The 22458-nt window shown below is 36.1% G+C and overlaps 1 protein-coding gene across 2 annotated transcripts in view; it reads left to right on the top strand.

The window, feature by feature from the left end:
* TNKS (tankyrase) overlaps positions 1 to 22458 on the top strand; it is a 211921-nt gene that overhangs the window by 134675 nt on the left and 54788 nt on the right. For both annotated transcript variants that reach the window (XM_023505653.2, XM_031943163.1), the window contains exons 6-12: positions 9050 to 9144; positions 9715 to 9781; positions 10421 to 10607; positions 15547 to 15668; positions 17092 to 17183; positions 17283 to 17361; positions 20867 to 21038. In XM_023505653.2, coding sequence (XP_023361421.2) covers positions 9050 to 9144; positions 9715 to 9781; positions 10421 to 10607; positions 15547 to 15668; positions 17092 to 17183; positions 17283 to 17361; positions 20867 to 21038 — 814 coding nt within the window. The remainder of the gene's footprint in view (positions 1 to 9049; positions 9145 to 9714; positions 9782 to 10420; positions 10608 to 15546; positions 15669 to 17091; positions 17184 to 17282; positions 17362 to 20866; positions 21039 to 22458) is intronic.

Here is a 22458-nt window from a genome sequence, read left to right as displayed (position 1 = left end):
GACCAAACTCCACTTGGTCAGTATTTGAGTCCTAATTGACTCAGAGTGAATGTAAATAACAAGAAATTGGTCAGAGACCCTGAAATCTTCACCTCCTCAAATTATTTATTTTTTAGGGCATGGTGAATGAAACACACCATTCTTTGCCAAAATTGCTACTTATTCTTAATCACTGAATGGGTGCAGCCTCAGTCAAACTGAGACGTGTTAAAAACCCAAGTTTAAAAGGGCCAAGGTCTCCCACTACATCCAGGGCTGTCTCCAGTCATCCTTATCTATATCTGGCCACTGGCCCTGGATGGCTCTGGGGGGTGAACTTGCACAATTCTTCCTTATTTAATGCATTTCATTTGCCCTGTCCTGGCAGCACCTCCCTGGTGTCATGGTCCTCTTCAGTTATGAAGGATGAACAAGAACATAGCTCATCAGTTACCAGATTTTGCCTGTCTTCACAAGTTCTCTCTTTTTGCTCTTGGGGATAAACTTTGATCTATGACAATTCTCATCAGTTGTCATTGAAACAAGACTTTTTTTGTGAATATTTGTTGATAATTCTGAAAATATTAGAAACATTTCTTTTAAAGTATAGCTAATAATATTAGGATAGCACTGTGGCAGCTTCTTAACAAATCCATCTCCTCAGAGGGACAATTAAGAGAAGCTCCAAATGAATTATTAAAATGAAACAACACTGAGCTCCTCTTTTGCATAAACAATGTAACTGAAACAAGGACTCCCCTAGTCCTTCTTTCATTTGATGACAGTGCAAAGAAATTGGCCGAGGGCCAGTGTACCCTGGATCCAGATCAATCTAAAGCAAGAATTAGTTCTAGTAAGTTAATAGAATATAGATCTTAAAGTGAAAATAGAAAGAATTCACTGTTTGCTACCTGACAAAAGCCTTAAATTAAATACACTGAAAAATGTCCTTGTGTACATTCAGATTTTCATGTCATGATAAAATATTACAAAAGGCCAGGAAGGAAGAAAGAAAAAGGACCAAGGACTGGATTCGGGAATATATAAGACTTAGTAATAGCTAATTTGAAGGAAAGGAAATCTTGTATTGTTGCCAGAAGTCAATTGAAAAAAGGCTTACAAATGAACTTAGCTTATGCCTAACTTTACCCCAAAAAGTATAATTTTGCAAGGGAGAAAATGTACTTTTAATGAAGACTTCAAAGCATTTCTGTTTGTGTAGGATTTCATAGAATCTTTGAAATGCAAACTTAATGCATAAGAAAAATTTCAACAGTTAACATTCTTTAAACATTTTGAAAAGTCCAAGTGCTAAGAATTTACCTCATAATGAAGAGAAATAAAATCATTCATTGTCCCTTGAAAACATATTGGCTTGAAGAACCAAAGAAGCTAGGGATCTACATAAATTTTATGCTATTATGTTTGATTTAAGAGAGTTGAGAAAAAAAGGAAGGGGAAAGTAATATTTTAGGAAAGAAATGAGGAAGAAGGTATAACTTAATATTTTTCCTAAATGAGACATAGTAGATCACAATATATGTCTAACATAATTAGCTACTATATAACTTAATATTAAAATCAATATAGCAGTATTGAGGTTAGGGAGAGAGAAAACTACAGATTGGAGGGGGATTGTCTTGAGAAAAATAAATAATCTGTGGAGGATGAAAATTTTTTAAAAAAGGTTTAGTTCTGGACTGGTTGAAGAAGAGAGGGCAAAGAGATGAAATCCAAGAAAAATATAGCTAATAATCATAATTATGAATGTGACTTGTTGTATCCATCCCTAAAATGGAGAAAGCAGCTAATAGCCCTTTAAATAATTGAAGATGGCTACCGAGTTTTTATTTTTTCAAACAAAACATCTTCAGATCATTAATCAATCTGAGCTGGAAGCCCTTCATCTTCCTGATTCCTTTCTTCTGGATCCTTGCCACTTTATCAGTGTCTTAAACTGTGACACCAATACCTGAACACGATATTCCAGATATTATCTAAGCAGGACAGAAGGCAATTGCCTTCTAATTCCTAGAAACTGTTCTTTTTTCATTGTACTCACAATTTGAATTTTGCCTGTCACATCATGTTGCTTCCCCATCAAGCTTCAAAACACCCAGTGTTTCTGAGCAATTACTCTCTATTGTGCCTTCCCTATCTTATATTCTGGTAAGGTTGAGTTTTTTTACTCAGGCTTAAAAACTTTATATTTATCTCTGCTTTAGCCCAGAAGTTGGGAACTGTGAACTTGTGTTTATTTTTGTTTTACATTTTGATAACTTTGTTTCAGTATTATTGTTTTCCTTTGTAAATTCTATGTATTTTATTTCATACCTTCAAAAACATTTTTCTGTGAAGGCCTTTATAGGTCTCATCTCTCTGCCAAAGAGGTCCATGAAACAAAAATAGGCTAAGAATCCTAACTCATAGTTATCAAGATCCTTTAGCCTTTAGACTCTCTCATCAGGTGTTAGTGTTGTTCTATCCCTAACACATTTATGCGATCTTCACATTTAATGAGCATGGCATTTCTCCACTATTAAAAAGTACAGGACCAGGCACAGTTCTCCAAGGGACAATCTACAGGAACCCTCTGGTCACATTGACATGAATCATTAAGACCTACTCTTTCATCATGGCCATCTAATTTGTGTTCTCGTCTATCTGTATTTCTCCAATTTTTTTTCATAACAATAGTAGCATATTCTTTCTGAAGCTTTGCTCAAATACAGATGAACTACATCTACTAGTTTAATAATAATTCTTTCAGTAATGTGAATCATGAATATAAATAAATGCCAACTTAAATGGAGATTCAGTAACATAATTCTAAGACATTTGTGGGCAAAAGAACAAATTACAGACACAAATAATTTTATCAGAGAACATTATAATAATGAGACAAACTACTAAAACTTAATGGGATGCAAATAAAACTACTTGTAGGAAAATTTATATCTAAACACATTCATTAGCAAAAGAGAAGAGATCAGTAATCTAGGCATTCAGTTTATAAAAGCAACCAGTAATTCAAAAGGCTCCCCAAAATGAATTTGGAAAGTAAAATTAAATTGCAAGCAAAAATCTTTGATTTTAAAAATAAAACTATTCAGTTCATTTAAAAGCTAACAAAAAAAGAAAAACCTTTAGTTAATGTATTTTTTTGAGCTGAGAGTAAATCTTCACCAGTAGATTAAAAAAAATTAAAAACAGATGAAGAGGATACCAGTTAAATTGTTAGAAATTATTTTATCCCAATATATGCCAGCAAAACAATTAACTTCAAGAGTCAGATGAATACTAGAAATAAAGAAATTAAGCAAAATTTCAAAACAAGTGAACATGTTATAAGTTAACTCCCAGTGGAAAAAGCGTCACAGACATTTCAAATATTATAATAAATCCATCAGCATTTATTAAATGATTAATAAATCAGCAAGATAGATTTGCAAGAAATATTGAATATTTTAAAGATGCTTAACTTCAGTATTGTACAAATGTGATGAAAAAGACATTCTATCAGATTCTTTTTATTAAATACATGTGATCTGGATACTTACAGTGGAGAGATATAAAACAGACGAAGAAAACTATATATTGATGAATAATGAATATTGATTCAAAATTTTGAATAAAATAATTTAGTGCTATAGGAACATGTTCAAAAGGTCATTGCATCAGTAATGGTTCAATATTAAAAACAGTAAAAGTCATATTAATAACAATAAAATTACTTCAATAGATGCAGAAGTCTTTTTTTTACAAAATTCAATATTTATGTAAAAAGCACTTAAATAGGAATAAATACACTTTTCTTCAAAAGTATAAACAAAATTAACAAAGTAATAAAATTATCTCTAATGGAGAAAGACTGGAAGACTTTTTGGTAGGATCAATAGGAAAGTAAGAATGCCCACTATCATTCAGTAAATATATGCTTCTCTTTGTGCTTTATTATAGCAATATCTGTGAAAAATAGTTTCAATGACTATACATTGGCTGTAAAAAAAAATCAAATTATTTCTATTTGCAGATTACAATGCTTTACCTAGAGAATCTCAAGTTAAACTAAAAATTAGGTAACATAATAAAACTTCATTTAAGGATCAATATATGAAATTATCTCATGAAATGATTCATTAGTATTTTTGAATATTTTTAACAAAGTCTGATAGGAAGAGCTAGATAAAGAAATATCAAGTAATTATTATAACTAATTAGACTGTAAATTACTTGAGGACAGGGGACTGTCTTCTGACTTTTTATATCCCTAGCTTGGCATAATGCTTAGCAATAGTAGGAGTTAATAAATGCTGATTGATTGATTTATAAAATATGTAAAATGTAGTAGATATGAAATATCTACCAATACATACCTACAACTAGTAGGAATGCAACTGTAAAATAGCAGCTTTTACAGAAATAAAGGAAATAATAATTGATTAAGTAGTTGCTTATGGTGGACCTTTCTAATAAGAATAATTACATTACCTAAATAAATTGATAGATTTGATTTAATTCTAATCATACTATCAAAAAGTTATATATGAAAAAACAAAAAGCCAAGAAAGGAAATAATGAGAAAGAAATTAAGGATATTTAGCTATGCAAAATCTCATCAAAACAGTACTTTTTAAGAAAAGAAAATTGATCAGTATAAGGTCAAATAAACAAGACTAGAAGTAGTAGAACATAGTAGTGTATATAATATTTGATAAAAACACAGGGACATGAAAATCTGTGGTAAGGAATCTGTTTTAATTGTTGGGGGAATGGAAAAAGAACCTGGAAAAAGTTGTGCTTGGAATAGCACTTTATGGCACATACCACATTATTCTCTAAATGGACATATTACTTAAATTAGGAAAAGAGAAAAGGCTATAGAACCTGTGCATTCATTGATAATTCGGTTAAATTCTCTGGTGAGATTAAATTTCATTTACCAATGCAGAACAGAAACTTCTCTACAATTTATAGCCTTAGAAAGTGCCATTAGAATAGAGCACTAAGAGGTTAATTAACTGTTTCAATTTCTGTCAGAAGCCAGAACTGGACTAAAATCTTTCTGGCTTCAATGTTAGCTCATTATTCACTAAAATAAAGAGCCAACACTCAAGATTTCTTGGGCTGGGAATTAAGCTCCAAACTGAGAGTCTCTGCCTGGGTTCTCATCTCAGCTGTGCTCCAAGAAACCTGTATTTACATCCCAGTTCTGTTCTATGGTGCCTGGATTCTCATCACGTCTCTGCTTCATGTGGCCTGGATTTTCATCTCAGTTCTATTGCATGCAGCTTGGCTTCTCATCTGAGCTCTGCTCTGTGCTACCTGGGTTCCTTTGAAAAATGCAACTCTCTCTGCCAGATGTTAGCAACTGTGTGATGCTGTATGACTCAACTTGTTTTTTTTTTTTGGAATCCAGAATGATAAACCTGGAATGCCTGTGGATCAGTGATACATGCTATTGCCGGGAGAGGTGAACATCAAATATGAAGACCTCCTGGTGGTTCCCTATCATGACTTAACTGACTTTGGACTTCGCAGTGGTTCTGGAAGTCAAGCTGCTTTGTTAAAGCACATTGTGAATGTCCTGCATGTTAACTTGATCAGTTCCCAAGCTAGCGAGTAGAGTAGTCATTTAAATCAGAACATCCCAGATTTAGAGCTCCCTTGAGCCACCCCATTCCAAATTGAGGGACATACAGATTAAATGATTTGCCAAGTTAACAAGATAGGATTTGAACTCGGGTCTTCTTTCCACCCAACCCAATATTCTGTCTCTTATGCTGGCTTAGAGCTGAAAAATGGGCATCAGTATCATAGGAGGATATGCTCTGAGAAAATAAAACTATTACAAAGATTAGATTTAATCAATATGCATACAGAGATCAGCATGGATTATAAATTTAGATACATGGTATAAAATAGGTAAGACCTTGTTGGTATGGAATGCTTTTAACATTTTCATCGTACTTTACAAATACAACTCATTTTATCCTGGTGATGTTATGTTTGTTTTACATCTGAAGAAATTAAGTCTCAGATTAAGCAGATTTCATAAAGCTTCACTGGAGGTTACTAAAAGGACTAAAAATAAATGCAAAATTTCCTGGCTTGCTGCTGCTCAATTATCCCCTCATGATATCTATTAGTGATTATGAGCTGTTCAAAATTATGGTGGAAAGAAAATTCACATTTTGTCTTAAAAATATTATATATGGTGTTGTAGCAATTCTTTTGTGTGTTGATCTTAGTTCAAAGAAAATAAATTTGAAAGACTGTACTCATATCATGTCACCAAATTGTGAGGTAGGAATTCTGAAAGAAATAACCTTGAGAAATGAGTAGAAATATGCCTTGCATAATGTGGTGTTATAGTAATTAAACTTTTTCTTTAGTAAATTAGTTGAGGTGCTGCTGACACAAAGAAGCTTTTAATTAAAAAAAAAGTTCTGACATTTTATAAAAGGGTTTAAAACAGGTTTGATCCTTTTTATTACCCTGCTAATTTTAAGCAGTGAATTCTTTAATAACCTCATTCCAATGTCACTGTAGTCAGAAATTAGCTTTGAGAGAAACTCCCTTTTCCTATTTTATGTATGTTTTACCTGTTGATATAGAAGTATATGAACACTGAATGGTATACCATATAGTAAATTGATTTAGAGAGTCTGTCAGTTAACTCCTTTACATAGTGGATGACTTATCATCATCCACATTATCAGCACCCAGTCCTCCATACCTAGTTCTTAAGGATCCCCTGTCCCCTCCCTTACCTTCTTTTTGCTACAGTACCTGATGCTCCCATGTAAACAGTCCTCAGGTAGAGGGTGATGTGCCTATAAACTTGAGTGATTTTGTTTTTAAGAGGAGCTTATAGGATAAAGTTATCAAAGATGATTTAGTTCAGGAAATGGAACTTGAGCAATGGATACAATTTCAGCGGGAAGTAAAAGGGCTTTTAGATTAGGAGAAACACATGCTCAGAGATGTAATGTATTTTGAAACGAGAGAGGACCTAACTAATTCATTAAAGGCTAATAGGAAATATATAGCTTTGTTTTGCAAAGTCATTTATAAATATCCCATTTTACATTGAGGAGACTGAGGCAAACAGGGCCATAGAACCATTAAATATCCATGGCCAGATTCGGTCTTCCTGACTCCACAGAGTACTCTTATCTGCTGTACCACCTAGGTGCCTCATCTTGAAAGCCAGCCAGAGGAATTTAGACCTAATGTGGTAGGCTGCTTTATTCCTGAAGTAAAACAAATCCCTAGGTCCTTGATCTGGAGTTTGAAAGGACCCAATCCAACATCTTATTTAAAAGAGGAGGAAACTGAAACAAAGAATTAAGTGCCACACCCAAATTCACATACATCTTTAGGATCAAGTGAGGTTTGAATCCTGGTTATCTGACTCCAGAAAACTTTTTCCAACATACCACCCACTCTCACCAGAACTTGTCTTGAATGGTCCCTTCAGAGAATTGCACTGCATATAGCAGTAATCTGATACCCTTTTGACATGGGGAATTTCGGAGAACAAGAAAAATAATGCCCCTATCAGGAACATATTTTTTCCTCAGGCCATAAGGAAAGATTTCCCTTAGTTAATCTGGAATATGAGAATCTCCTCCCAGCAGTGAAGTGAGTCTGTTCCACTTGCTTAACCTGATTAGGTCCAGTCATTTTAATATACAAAGGGTTCATATTTGCAAGAGAAGCCCCTAGACATTCTCCATAACAGTCAGACTTTGTTTTTCTGATAAAGATTCCATTTCTTAAATATATAGAAAACTTGAGTCAAATTTATTTTTAAGAAAAAATAAGAGCTATTCCTCATTGATAGTCAAAGGATATGAATAGGCAGTTTTCAAAGTAAGTAGAACTATAACTATATGAAAAAATGACCTAAATCACTATTAAAGAAATGCAGATTAAAGCAACTGAACTACCACCCTACATGTATCAAATTGGCTAGTATGAAAAAAAAGAAAATGACAAATGTTGGAGGAGGTAGGGGGAAATTGAGTACTAATGCATTATTAGTGAAGTTGTATATTGAGTTAATCATTCTGTAGAGCAAAGGGCTATAAAACCATATATACCCTTTGACCAAGGAATACCACTACTAGATTTATATTCCAAAGAGATTTGGGGGGGTGAGAGGGGAAAGACCTATTTGTATAAAAATATCCATAGCAGCTCTTTAGTGGTAGCAAAGAATTGAAAATTGAGGAATGGTTGAACAAGTTGTATATGATTGTGATGGAATACTATTGTGCTATAATAAATAATGAGCAGGATGCTCTTAGGAAAAATTTAAGACTTACAGGAACAATGCAAAGTGAAATGAGCAGAAGCTGAAGAACATTGTACACAGTAACAGCAATATTGCATGATTTTCAATTGTGAATAATTTAGCTATTCTCAGTAATATAATGATCTGAGACAATTCCAAAGGACTCAAGACCAAAAATACTATTCACTTCCAAAGAACTAATGGAGTCTGAAGATCAAAGCATACTTTTTATTTTTCTTGGGTCTTTTTGTCTTGTTTTCTTTCACAACATTACTAACATGGAAATATGTTTTGCATGACTACATATGTAAACTATATCAAAGTGCTTGCCTTTTCAAATGAGAAAGGGGAGAGGCAGTAAGAAAGACAAGATTTGTTTTAAAGGATGCTAAAAATTGCTTTTATATATAATGGAAAAAAAATAAATCATTTTTTTTAAAAAAAGGAAAATGTGTTTTTAAGACAGCTTTGGTATATTTTGTAAATTATATTTAGGGAGGTATACTACCCACTATTGGAGTGAAAAGATACTTGTTTAAAAGGATGAATGAAACATGGGCTTGGCTAGGGAAGGGTTAAGACCAAGAGGTTTCCTAACTCCAGCAGGTAACACCATCAAAAAGGAAAGAAGAGCTACTAAAATATAAAAATTTTTCTCCTCTTTTTAACATCTTTATGTCTCAGCAGGTTGACAGTCTCATTGTTGTTAGACTTTTGAATGTTTACTTACTGGTACACCCATCCTATTTGGTTTTTTTCATTTCCCAGTCTACTCCTTTACACCTGGCAGCGGGCTATAATCGTGTCCGGATAGTCCAGCTTCTCCTTCAGCACGGCGCTGATGTACACGCCAAAGACAAAGGGTATGTGATGTGAACCCAGTGCTCATACCCTGAAGATTGTGGGCATAGCTTCCTAGATGGGGCCTCAGAATAGTGGGGGGTGCTATGTTGTGTGGGTGCTAGCTCCATGTAATTTCACTGGACTCAGATTGTCATCCTCATTTCATCTCATCTCCTCTGCTTCATTTAATATGCCTCTGACCAAGAAGCCATCCTTCATACATACCAAGTGGTCATATAGAGAGAGACAGGCTTGCTGGTCATCATCAAGCCACAAGGAAACTCTTACCATGTGCTTGGGCACTATGTGGAATAGCACTGAGAGTTCCAAGGGCATTAAAGCAAAAAGACAAAATTTTTAAAAAGAAAAAGTCCTTTTTAAGGACTTAAGTATCTACTTCACCAGTAGAGCAGGTTTGAATGGGATTTTTAGCACCTCATTTGATGAATTGCCATTGCCTTAGTGGAATGAACCACAGTGTTTTAAAAACATATTGTGTCTGATCAGTGTTTGTTTTTTAGATTCCTACTAGGGTGTTTTTGTTTTTTTGCTCTCTTAATTGTTTTTTGTCATTTGATTTCTTCACTCAGTGGACTTGTGCCTCTGCATAATGCATGTTCATATGGACATTATGAAGTCACTGAATTGCTTTTAAAGGTAAGAGCATTAGAATGGATTGCTACTTTGTCTTCGACAGTTTTAATTAAGAGATGTAAAGTTTGAATAAAGTTAAAAATAACAATACATTGTACATATTATGCCCCCATGTATTTTCTAATGAAATTTTATCACTTAGACATTTTGAAGTTCTAACCAGTTGTATTTTTTTTTAATTATTAAAAAATTTAAATAAAATTAAAAACATAGCCTCAGATTATTTTGTACTTTATAATTCTTTGGATAAAGTTTTTTTCAATGATTTATTTTCTCTTCTTCCTTGCCTTCCCCCTCCATTGTTGGAGGGGGAAAAAAAAGAAAAACAAAACTTGTAACAAATTGCAATCAGACAACATACATTCTCACATTGGCCATGTCCAAAATCTGCCTTCTCTTGGAAAGGTGGGTAGTGTGCTTTGTTATTGCGATTATGGCTTGATCAAATCCATCTCTGATGACTGGTCTGATATTTATCAGAGCTTTCAGTTTGTCTTTCCTATATTGCCATAATTGTATTAACTATTCTTATTGAGGTAACATTTCACAGTTGTATTTCAGGCTTATTATCATTTACAGGGAAATGAACATGTCCCTAAGCTGCTCACTAATCTGCAGCCTCTCTCTCTCTCCCCATTACAGCACGGAGCTTGTGTCAATGCTATGGATCTCTGGCAGTTCACCCCTCTCCATGAGGCCGCCTCCAAGAATCGTGTGGAAGTTTGTTCTTTGCTGCTTAGTCATGGAGCTGACCCCACATTGGTCAATTGTCATGGCAAAAGTGCTGTGGACATGGCTCCTACACCTGAGTTGCGGGAGAGGCTCACATGTATGTATCTCACTTCTCGAGTTCAGCCAGTATTGGCTCTTGTCACCTCACATACCTCACTTCTCTTCTCATTGGGTATCTGTATCCTGAACAGTCCTTCCGATTCTTATCTGTCTGGTTGTTTTATACTACTTATCACAAGTTTTGGTCCTTATATTCATATTTATTACCGCTCATGCCTGCACGGAGAATTTGTGAGCATCTCTGAAAGGGGGGAACATTTGAAATCCATACACACAAGATTATATTTTGCACAGGTGGAGCTTGAGCTCTTGATTTTTAGGCATTTTTAATCTTGACTGTTTACCTTTTGGTCAATGAATGTGGCTATCTTATTAGAAGGTATTTATTGAAAACAAGTATCTCAACATCTTACCCTGACATTTATGAAGCAAAATATAAGTGGAATAAGAGCTCTTTACACAGATTATACTGATGGAATGAATTTATGTGATGGCATTTTGGAATGGTGTGTAAGTATAACTGAGTGTGGAAAGTCCTAAATATCATTAGTTTTTCTAAGGTTACAGATTTAGCATTAGTCTTAGACTCCCCTTTTCTCTCCTTCCCTCTATATATTTTCTCTATATTCTATGGTGTTTGATGCCATTTTAAACCAGGCATACTTAACTTGGAGGGCTGTGGACTTCAAGGGATGATTTACAGGGGGTTCATGACCTTGAATGGTGGAAGAAAAATACATCCTTTTTTTACATTTAATTTTATTTTCATGAACTTCTATTTGAAATATGTAGCACTTCAATTACAATTTGGGTCCCCAAGGTTCACCAGACTGATGAAAACTTGGGACACAAAAATGTAGGATCTCTTAACCCTACTTTTTAACCCTATTTTTTGCTAGGTAATTTATATTTTGAAGATTGTGCCATGAGTTAATTGATTTAATTCTTGATCTTTTCTTGAGTTAATTGATTTAATTCTTGATCTTTCCTTGAGCGGCCCATTCCCTTGACTTTTTTTTTTTTACCCACTATCAAAAAGTTCTAACAATTAATAGAACTAGCCCCCGTCTTTTTTTCTATTCTTATTACATATCTTTTGTTCCTTAACATGAGTTTATGTTAACTGTTTTCTCTAACTTTGTAAAACATTTCTTTGGTAGCTTGATTGTTAAAATATTAAATTTTAAAAGTTGATGAAGTAGCATTATTTCATTTTTTTTATGTTGGCACGATCCATTTTTGAGCACCAGACTTCTAGTCATAAGAAATTCTTTATTCTTGAAGCACTGCTTTTTAAGTGGATTTATAAAATCCTCAAATGTGCCTTGTTTTCTCTTGAATGTTTTCATTATTTTGAATGGGATCCCCTTTTATGTTATTCTCTCCAGAGTTTTGTTTTATTATGTTTAGCTGTGCTCCTGATTTTTCAGGATACATTCTGTGTCATGCTATTTTACTGAAACTGTTATTACTAATTACATCCTCACCAGTAAATAGAAGATAGTTTTGTCCTTTTGCCTGTTTTTATAGCTTTTAATTTCTTTTTCTTATGTTTTTGCTGGTATTTCTATACTTTCATCAAATAGCAGAGGGAAAAGGTGGCATCCTTTCTTTATTTCTGTCTTTATTGCAAAGATTTCTGTTATTTTTCCCTTTGCATGTAAGGCTAGCTTTGGGTTTTAGATATTTAGATTTTTTTTCTGAAACAGAATCTAAATATGCCCATAATTTGTAGGTTTTTCAGAACAAATGAGCATTGCGTTTTGTCAAAACCTTCTTCTGCATCAGTTAATACAGGAATTTGGATATATTTGTTTTTTATAGGATATTATATGTTTGTTGTCAAACTTGTTTCATTGTAACATATCTTGTTTTTGAGATGTATAAATTGCTTTCTGTGTTTATAAGATTTTAATTGATTACAAATCTTATGGTCAATCTAGTTTCCAGAGAATGAGACTTCCCCCCCCCCAAAAAAAAAAAAATGGCATGAAAGATTTTGTCAGTTACACTGACACTTTTTGAAATTATCATAGCACTGAAAAAACCAACAAGCTATTTTGACTCTATAAGGAATTAAGGTATCTCTCCAACCTACTATAGGACAAAGTCTTAGAGAAGCTCCAGTCCCAAGTCCGTATCAGAGTATTAAGGCTCAACATGGAAAACTTTTTCCATGTCTCATTTCAGTAATAACCAAAGTCCCACCAATGAAAAGCCAGATTTCCAGATGGGCTTCCATGAGTCCCCTCAAGTCTGAGCTCTTCCAAGTCTAGAACATTAAGGTCAATTTTAAAAAGCCTTTAAAAGCCCTCAGTTTCACCAGTTTAGAATACCTCATTCTACTTGAACAGAGTCTGTCCTTCCTGATCACCCCTTGAGTACCTCACTCACTCAATTTTGCTTCCCCTTCTTTTTGTTCCCTCCTATCCCGTGCTGTTCTGCCCAGAATTAGTGCAGGCCAAGCTGCAACTCAAAGGCTTGTTAGTCTCAGCTTCTTCCCCAGCCTCTCCAGTATCACTTAGGGAGTGGTATAAAAATAGCAGGGCTTCATACTTGACTGAGAGAGTAGGATTTCTCTTCTCCTCTCACCAGACTCCGACTAGGGCTTGCCCTATCCAGGCTTTTTTCTTAGCAACATAAAGAGCAGCTTAAGGGATATGGCCATTTGTCCTGGGGGATTGCTCTTGGGAATCATAACTCTTATTTAACCAATATGTAGGCAACTCTTTTTCCCCAGTTTTAGTGACAGCATTGGTGATTGGGTCCGTGTTCCTCCAGGAGCCAATATGATAGTGATTAGAGGGCTGGATTAAAGTTGGGGAGACTTGGGTTCAAATCAACTTCAGACATGAAGTAGAGGTCATAGAGCTCCTGGACAAGTTATTTCACCTTGGTTTATCTCAATTCCTTACCGTAAAGTGAGAGGGTTGGAATTATTGACATTTCAGATCCTTTCCTGATCAGTGAGCCTGTGATTGTTAATTGATATCTTTTCTTCACACAAACATTTGCATTGAAACACACAAAGATCACTTCAATATGAGGTTAATAGTCACTTGAACAAGAGTCAAGAGAACAAGCCATCAAGCATTTGAAGCATTTGGGCACCAAGGCTTTGGAATTATAAATCATACTGTTGGACCTGCCCTCCTACAGGGATTCTTGGATCTCTTCTTTGTGTCCTCAGTACACAAAGGAGTGTGATTGGTTCTAGAAGAGAAAATAAGTCCCAGACCTGAGAATACAAAATGAAGACATGGAAATGACAAAGTGATCAGAATGGTAGGAGGAAGCACTAATATCTGGGAGGGGGCAGGGATCAAAGGAGATACTAAGTTATTGGTGAGGAGGAAGTCTTCCAAGGTAACTCCCCATTTTCTGTCATTATCTCTGCTTGGTTTGGTTTCTATTGCATGGAATGTTATGTCCGTGCCAAGTATCTGCTGGTGCCCTGTTACTTTTCGGTTTCCTTTTGTAGGTTGTCTTCCCCTTTTAGATTATAATCCTCTTGAGGGCAGGAACTGGCTTTCATTTTCTTATTTCTAATGAATTCTTATTCATTCTCCATTCTTATATGTGGACTAGGCACATAGAAGGTCCTTAAATGATGTTTATTGAACTAAGAGAACCAGGCAGGAGGGACAGCCTGAACAAAGGGACATCAATGGGAAATGGAATGCTGTGTTTGAACTATTAGAAATAGATGAGTTTGCTTATAATATCATAAATAGATAAAGTAATGTAAATAATCCTGAAAGACTAGCTGTGGCTCAATTTTAAAGGGCTCAAAATGTCAAGTAAAGGAGTTTGCATTTAGTCCAAGGACACTAGGGAAGCTATTGAAGCTTTTTGAGAAGGGAGAGCCACAGTCAAACCTGTGAGTGAGCATTAGGAAAAATACTTTGGCTGCTTTGTGAAACTACAAGGATTGAGATGGAGGGAGATGAAATCTAAGGTGATGGGAAGGTCAGTCAGGAGGGTATAGTCCAAACAAAAGAAAGCTGAGGAGGACCTGGGGCAAAAGAGTGGTTGTATGAGAAAGAAGAAGATTTCAGGGACCCCAAGAAGAAGGTCAAGGAACTGCCCCTCTGTGGCTCCAAAGTCTATGCCCTTTTCTCATTATTGACTAATATCTTGTAGTTCCCTTCGGTGAATAACAACTGACATTTGTATGGGATTTTACTTGCAAAGTCATTGGAAAATCTGTTGGAACCAAGCGATGCCCTTGACTAGCAGGCATCCATCCAGGAAGCTTATATGATCAGAGCTAAAGCCAGTCCACAACACAGTAGAAGAATCTGGGGTCTAAAGGTAGAGGCCATAGGTTCAAGTCCTGGCCTTACCATTTACTTCCTTTGTTCCCTTGGCAACAGGGCTCTGTACCATCTAGTACCAAATCTGGGGAACTATGTCAAGTCCTAAAGAGACTAATTTAGGATAAAATTCCTAAGAATTAGAACTTCAGACAGAAAATGTGCCCTTGAGGTCAGTAAACACTTTTCAGTTGTACTGTTTAGGCAGTAGTAGTTGGTCAGCTATAGATTGTGCTTATTGTATTCCTTAATTTTGCAAGATACGTGTGTGTGTGCGTGTACACAATGACTTTTTGCTTCTGCTATGGAACTATTTTATTTTCTGGTTCTGCTAATTGTTTTGGAAATGATCAATTCTGTGGGATTACCCCATACCTCTTAAATTAGAAGATTCATGTTTAATTGAAAGTCATCATTTGGCTACTTTGTTTCTACACCTTCTATTCCCCCTTAGAATGTAAATAGTTTTTGAGGAATCAGGATTGTTTCATTCTTTGTATCCATATTCTTTCATTTCCCACTCCTAATCCCCATAGCACTGTGCCTGATACAAAGTGGAAGGGGGAAAAGAGGAGTGTTAAATATTTCCTGTTTAATTTTAATAGTGATAAACAATCTTATGTTCTTTGCTTTAATCTTGCCTGTATGTTTTGTTAACAGATGAATTTAAAGGTCACTCTTTACTACAAGCAGCCAGAGAAGCAGACCTGGCCAAAGTAAAAAAAACACTTGCTTTGGAGATCATCAATTTCAAGCAGCCTCAATCTCATGAGACAGCTCTGGTGAGAGGTTCCAACTACTTCATTGCTTTGATTAGAACTGGGCTTTCAGAGGTGTTTTTTTTTTTTTTTTTTTTTTTTTTTTAAGCACCATTCAGCACTTCACTAAGCTGCTTTTCAATAACAGACATCTAAGTTTTGCAAACAATTGGCTTTATTGGGCCTTGTTTCCAAGATGCAGTGGACAGAACAGTTGTTAAGCTTTGCCTTTGGGACACTTACACCTCGGTTTGTATCTAATCTCATTTTAGCTCTTTGTTTATGATCTAGTACTTTCATAAATATAAACTTGATTTGCATAGAGGATCCATGTGAATTTTCGAATTAACCAATTAGATTACTTATGCAGTAGGTGTCAGGCTATTTCATCTAACCTGTATAAATAAATTAGTTCTATTTCAATTTTAGTGATTGTTCTTCTTAGTTTTCTTTCCATTCACTCTCAAAATGTATTTGGACATATGTTAACATCATCATCAGCTTCCTGACAATTTATGTCTAATATCTTTAATAATCAGCACCATACATGGAGAAAAAGATATGATATGGAAGGCCAGTCAGCCTTCTTGTTCCCAGTGGCACCAATAGCTCAGTAGATGGATGCCCTCTAATAGGCAGGCTTTTGATGAGCCCATCCAAGGAATAGTGAAAAAACCGTGAATTAATATAACTTTGGGTACTGGACTACAGAAGCTTCTTGACGAGATTTTTGAGCCTTAGCTTTCTCTGGCTTGGTAATAGAGGAGAGAGTTCAGTCTTTCAAGCTAATCGACAGAATAGACATTTGCTAGCTATTTTCTCACAGACACAGAATGATGGGTCTGCTAGAAATAAGACCATAGTGTCTTCATGATTGCTTCTCTGGAAGAAGTAGGCAGCATCTATGGATGTAGAATCAGTGTCTGGCTTTCAGTGCTGTCATGGCCATGGATGCCCACTGCCCTCTGGCCTTGGCCAAATCCTCTAATCTCTTTAGTCCTCAGTTTCCTTATAATGAAAAACAAGAAGGTTGGAATAGAAGACCTTTTTTTAAGTTTGCTTCCAGTTCTTAATCTAATGACTTCTGAATCTATAACAGTTATCTATGCAATTTATTTTCAGGAGTTAATCTCACATTGTATAGTTGCTTATACCCTAGTTGTTTTCATTTAAAAATTGGAGAAAACACATATTTCATAGGCTTGAAGACAGTGGCTAGCCTGGGATCCCTCTTTTAACTCTAAAATCACTGTATTTTGGTTTTAAATCAACCTAAAATTTCATCCATCTCTATTAAGCATTCAGGTAACATGGTTTTTATGGCATTTGGAATATGGCCAAGGCTTTAGCTAGAGACATAAAGGTGGGGTTCAGATATTTTTTTTAAAAGATCAGTATTAACCTTGATTCATTCCCCCTTTTTGTTTTGTGTTTTTTTATCTTCCAGCATTGCGCTGTGGCCTCCTTACACCCCAAACGTAAGCAAGTGACAGAGCTCTTACTGCGGAAAGGAGCAAATGTGAATGAAAAAAATAAAGAGTATGTTCACTTCATTGGAAACCATTTTTCAGCTTTTAAGAGCCAAGCCCCTCCTTTTCTTAGAATGACATTTCATTCTTCCATTTCTTTTCCATTTAGCTTCATGACTCCCTTACATGTTGCAGCAGAAAGAGCTCACAATGATGTCATAGAGGTTCTCCACAAACATGGAGCCAAGGTGAGCTGTACCAACTACAGATATACCATGCTCAAAAATGACAAAATTGAAAATTTTGTTTGCAGGATTTGGGGTAGTAGTAGGCATTCCCATGGTTGATCCATTCTGCACAAATAATGGTCTTGATTGCTCCCAGGTGACATAGGAGTTCAAGAGCAAAGACTGGTATAAGGCATGCAGAACCAATCACTGAGCTCTAGCTGGGTCTTAATCGTTACCCATCCTTCTCATCTAGAGAGCTTTATAAGCCCCTCTTCGTTTTCAGATTGTCTCCTTTGTCTTCTCTTCATCACTTCTTGTTTCTTTGTTCTTTCCCCCATTTCCCTACCTTCCTATCTCCTTTCCATTGCTGCATGTACTCATGAGATTGGACCCTCCTTGAGGAGGTAGGAAAGTCAGGACACTGTTGAGGTTGCTCCAGTCAGTGAGAAATGGGAGCTCAGTACTTAGTAACTTAAGTGAAATTCCCAATAGAAGAAGGCAGAAATAGAACACAAGGTAAAAAAGCTTCATGAAATCCCACTGGAAAACTTCATTGCACAGAGCTCCCCCTCATATAGTCAGTCAGTCAATAAACATTAAGCACCTACTGTGTACCAGACTCTGTACTACATACTGGGGATTAAAAAAGAAGCCAAAGGCCCTTGAGGACCTCACAGACTAATGGGGGCTATAATACAACCTACGCTGCATTCCAGGCCCAGAAAGTGCCAATTACATCACTGACTTATGGTTCAAGACTGGCCTCTTGCGCCCCTTCCTTGATGCCCATAGCACTTCTTTAAACTTAGAGAGCCCAGCACTCTTGGTGATTTAGTGCCCTACTCCTTGATGGCCTTTTCAATAACTTCTCTTGACAGCAGCAATGTCTGTCATCTCTTCTGAGTATCAAGTATGGGATGGGTCCTGTCTACATGACCCACAACCGTGTGTCCCCTTTCTTGACTGTGTTGTTCCATGCCCACATGCCCCACTTGCACAGAGAGGTGGTCAGGCTCATCATGAAGTTCCACAGCTGTCACTTTCATTAAGTATTTATACCCCATTGAGTTCCAGGGAGGCAGATGCACACTGTCAGGCATGTGTTAAGGGTTTACTGTGTGCCAACCATTCTGATGATGCAGTTGTTCTTATATTAGATGGGATTTAGCCAAGACTTTTTCAATAATTTTTTTTTTATTGAATATTTCCAATCCACTTTTGTTAGTGTTCCTTGGGCAGAGGGATTAATTTTAATTTTGGTTCTCTTGAGAGAGAGTGTGGCAGAATGAATAATGAACTGGTCTTCAAGCCAAGAATACATGAGTTCAAGTCCTAGCTCATACATGTGCTGGCAATGTGACCCCAGAGAAGCATTTGCCGTCTCAGTGCCCCAGACAACCCTCTTCAGACTTGAAGTTGGTAGCTTTCCCTGGGCATGCCAAAGCCATATTGGGATGTCTAGTCCTTATGGCTTTCTCTTTTGTTAGATTATACAAATTAGCCACTATGCTTTTGTGGCCTTTGAAGCCAAGTCTTCTAACTTGAAATGTAGTCAGTCATCTTTTCCCACAGAAGCAGAATACAGGTTTCTGGAACCTATATATTCCTTCCTGGCTTAAAAAGACAAAAGATAACTATCTTGGGATCTATTGGAGCCCATAGGAAATGAATTTTGATATGTCAAGTTCCACACTGGAGATAAGCAATTCTTTTTCAAAAGAGCTTGAGAGGGTCTTCATAAATCCTTGAATTCAGTATCAGCAGCATTATTGACAGCTCAAAAGTTTACTATCTTTTTTTCTTTTGTGGCATTGGTGAGGTGTTCTGAGGAATAGCCATACCTGCAAATTCACAGAGTTGGGGAACTCCTAGCATATCCTTTACCTACCCAGATAGCCACTTATTTTTAGTTTGTCATGTTGAAGCTTTTCCTGTGTACCCATATATTAGGTGCTGCCTTCTTGACTCTGGTCTCAGAGCCACTTTGCATCTGAAACAGAATTTGAAACCAAATGTTCATTATTCCCAAGCTAACCTGCTAACATTCCATGGTTTCTCTTTGGTACCCCAAAGTGCATCAAAACAAGCATGCTGTAGCTGGTGGGAGAGCACATAGAAAGACTTCACATAGTAGCTATTGCTTGAAATGAGTCTTAGAAGAGGAACAGGATTCTGTCAGGTGGACATGAAGCCCTCCAGGTATGGGAGAGTACCTAGTAACAAAGGCAAAGAGATGAAAGAAATGTTGTATGTGAAGGAACAGGGGGAAAAAAAAAAAACACACAGTTTGAGGAGGATAGTAAGTAATGTCCCTGGACCCAGAAATTTAGCATGGAGCCAAAATATGAAAAGCTTAAAAATTAAATAAAAGAGTTTATGCTTGATCCTGGAGGCAGCAAGGAACTCTAGGAGTTTCTTGAGTTAAAGAATGTCAAGATGTAAAACTATTGAAGGAATTGTGGATGTGTCCTTTGAAGAAGAAATAGCCTCTGCTGTGTTCGAGCTATCGTGTGGCACAGGGATGGGCCGCCCATTCTGTTTGTATCCAGAGGTCAGAAAGCACCAGAGTCAGTGTGCCAACATCATAGAGCCAGCTCAAGTTAGGTGCCAGGAAAGCTTTATGACATTTGACTTTCCTATCAGATAAATGGAGTTCTTTGGAGGGGGAAGAGTATTCTTTGTCATTGAAGCCTTCAATTGGAGTTTGAAGAATGACTATGTAACTCCAAACCCTGTTTCCTTCTTAATAACTTGTGCCCTCACAAGCTAGTTTGAACAATCCACCTTCTACCCCATTTTGAAAATTTCCTCATCTCCAAGCCCATGGTGCCTGCCCTTCTTTCTGGGTTTTCAGAAATCATTAAAATTGGTGAAGGCATTACCTTCTCTGAAGTCTGTCTTCAGAAGAGAGAAGACAGGAGAAAGAAGAGAAATCTAAACCTTGGGCTTTAGGATATGAGTTTTATTGAGAAAGGTAGTGGGAAAAGCCGTGAGTCTAGTGCCACTGAAGCAGGAATGACCTCTATGTGGGCTGAGAATTAAACTGAAGGGGTAAGATAAGATTGTAAAGATAGAATGTGAAGATGGCAGGTTCTCATCTGCATTGGTTCTACACAGACTTAAGGAAATGATTCAAATGTCTTAAAATCAGCTAAATAGTTCTCTCCTGGACAGTTATTCAGATATTGAATAATGAAACAGTTAATGATAAGTTAGTCATTTGCAGTCCAGTTGTATCTTCATTTTTGTTTTCAAATGCTTTTGGGAAAGCATTATGATTGTTCATTATAATTCTCTCATAATGAACAGTAATCTTAGAAACATCAAGTGTTCCCAGGTGGTTAAAGATTAATTGATCCTATTTTTTTTGGCCTGGACATTAGAACTGTAGTTGTTTGTGAAATTATTTCTGTGGTGATTTTTCAAAGAGTCATTGTTATTTCTTTTTAATCATAAAAGGCTCTTTGAAAAGAAAATATAAAGGAGAGAGCATAAGAGATGCTTTATTTCAATGCTTTTTCAGATGAATGCACTGGACACACTTGGTCAGACAGCTTTGCACAGAGCAGCCTTGGCAGGCCACTTGCAGACTTGCCGCCTCCTGCTGAGTTATGGCTCTGATCCTTCCATCATCTCCCTACAAGGTTTTACAGCTGCCCAGATGGGAAATGAAGCCGTGCAGCAGATTCTAAGTGGTGAGTCCCAGGAGTCATTTTTAACTCTACCACTCTCATTTGTGCTACTAATGTCCACCACACTAATGCAGTTGGATGGTAATGAGTGCCATAACTGTTTTCCCCACTTTCATTTGGCTTTCTGTTTCTTTTTATTGCCATCTTTAATATCAAGGAAGCAAACAATATGATATCAGCAAGCAGAAGGATAAAGAACACCTTCAGTTTTAAAAAAAGATTAACATGAGAATAGCAAGTTCTTTCTGTAATGTGATACCAAGTATGCGAAGCCATAAGTTAATATATAAGATGGGAAAACACTAGAAGTATTCCCATTAAAACCAGATAAAGAAAATCTTTTATAGAGAAGTTGTCGTGTTTATCCTTAGGGATCTTCTTGATCTTGAGGCCATCTTATAATACTGAAGAAATTTGTGCTGATCATTATTATAGTTGTAAACTCTTGGGCCTTTGAACACACATGTGCTGGGCATCTATTTTGATATGCACTATGATATCAATATAGATTTCTTCAGCAGAGTTCTGTATAATGTGTTTTGCCTCTTAATATTAATATTAAAACAGAGAACTTGTGCACAAGTGACTTCCTACTTGAGAATGGATTCAGATGAAAGTCCTCCTTGCAACCTTAGAGATATAGAGCCTTCAGTTTGTGTCTTCCTTTTCCTAGGTGTAGCTAAAAACATGTTGGTTTGTTCAAAAATTCTTCAGACTTTATTCTTAGCTCAATACCCCATGCTTTTTAATAGCAATTTACCAAAAACAAATCATGAATGATCATTGATTATCTCAATCCAGCAGAACAAAAGTTGGGATGTATTTCAGAAACATTGGTAGTTCTATGTACAACTATCTGATTTATAAGATAAACACATGTATTTTAATATAAAAAGTTACTCACAAACTTTAGAAATCAGCGCCACATGCTCATGTTACTTTCAAGTAACACCACTAGAGATTTCCAGAATTTTATGTTTATATAAATGTACAGACCATCTTCTTAGATACGGAGAGGTTCCATTCTGTATTAGCAAAAGGAATACCCATTCCCATGAATTCATAGATCCTTGAAGTATTGAAATATCTATTTGTGTGTAGTTATCTACTCTAATAAGTATTATGCTTGGGATGAGACTCCTTGAAGTGTCTTTCCTAAGCATTCTTAATTTGTAATTTCAGTAGGAGCAGACATTTCAAATCAAAGGACACAATGGCTTGTGTATATTTCGTGTGTGTGTGTGTGTATGTCTCTTTTCATACATTGTAGGCTTATAGTGACATTTTGCTCAACACTGCTTGAAATCATTCTAACATCAATATAGAAGAAAACATTTTGTTCCTCCCCACCTTATTGATTCTGTCATACTCCCTTTCCCATACTCCCTGTTGTTTAATATCTTTCTTACCTCTCTTCCCAGCT

This window comes from Sarcophilus harrisii, chromosome 6 (assembly GCF_902635505.1).
Source record: "Sarcophilus harrisii chromosome 6, mSarHar1.11, whole genome shotgun sequence".
Lineage (NCBI taxonomy): Eukaryota > Metazoa > Chordata > Mammalia > Dasyuromorphia > Dasyuridae > Sarcophilus > Sarcophilus harrisii.
This window is presented reverse-complemented; position numbering and strand designations above follow the sequence as displayed.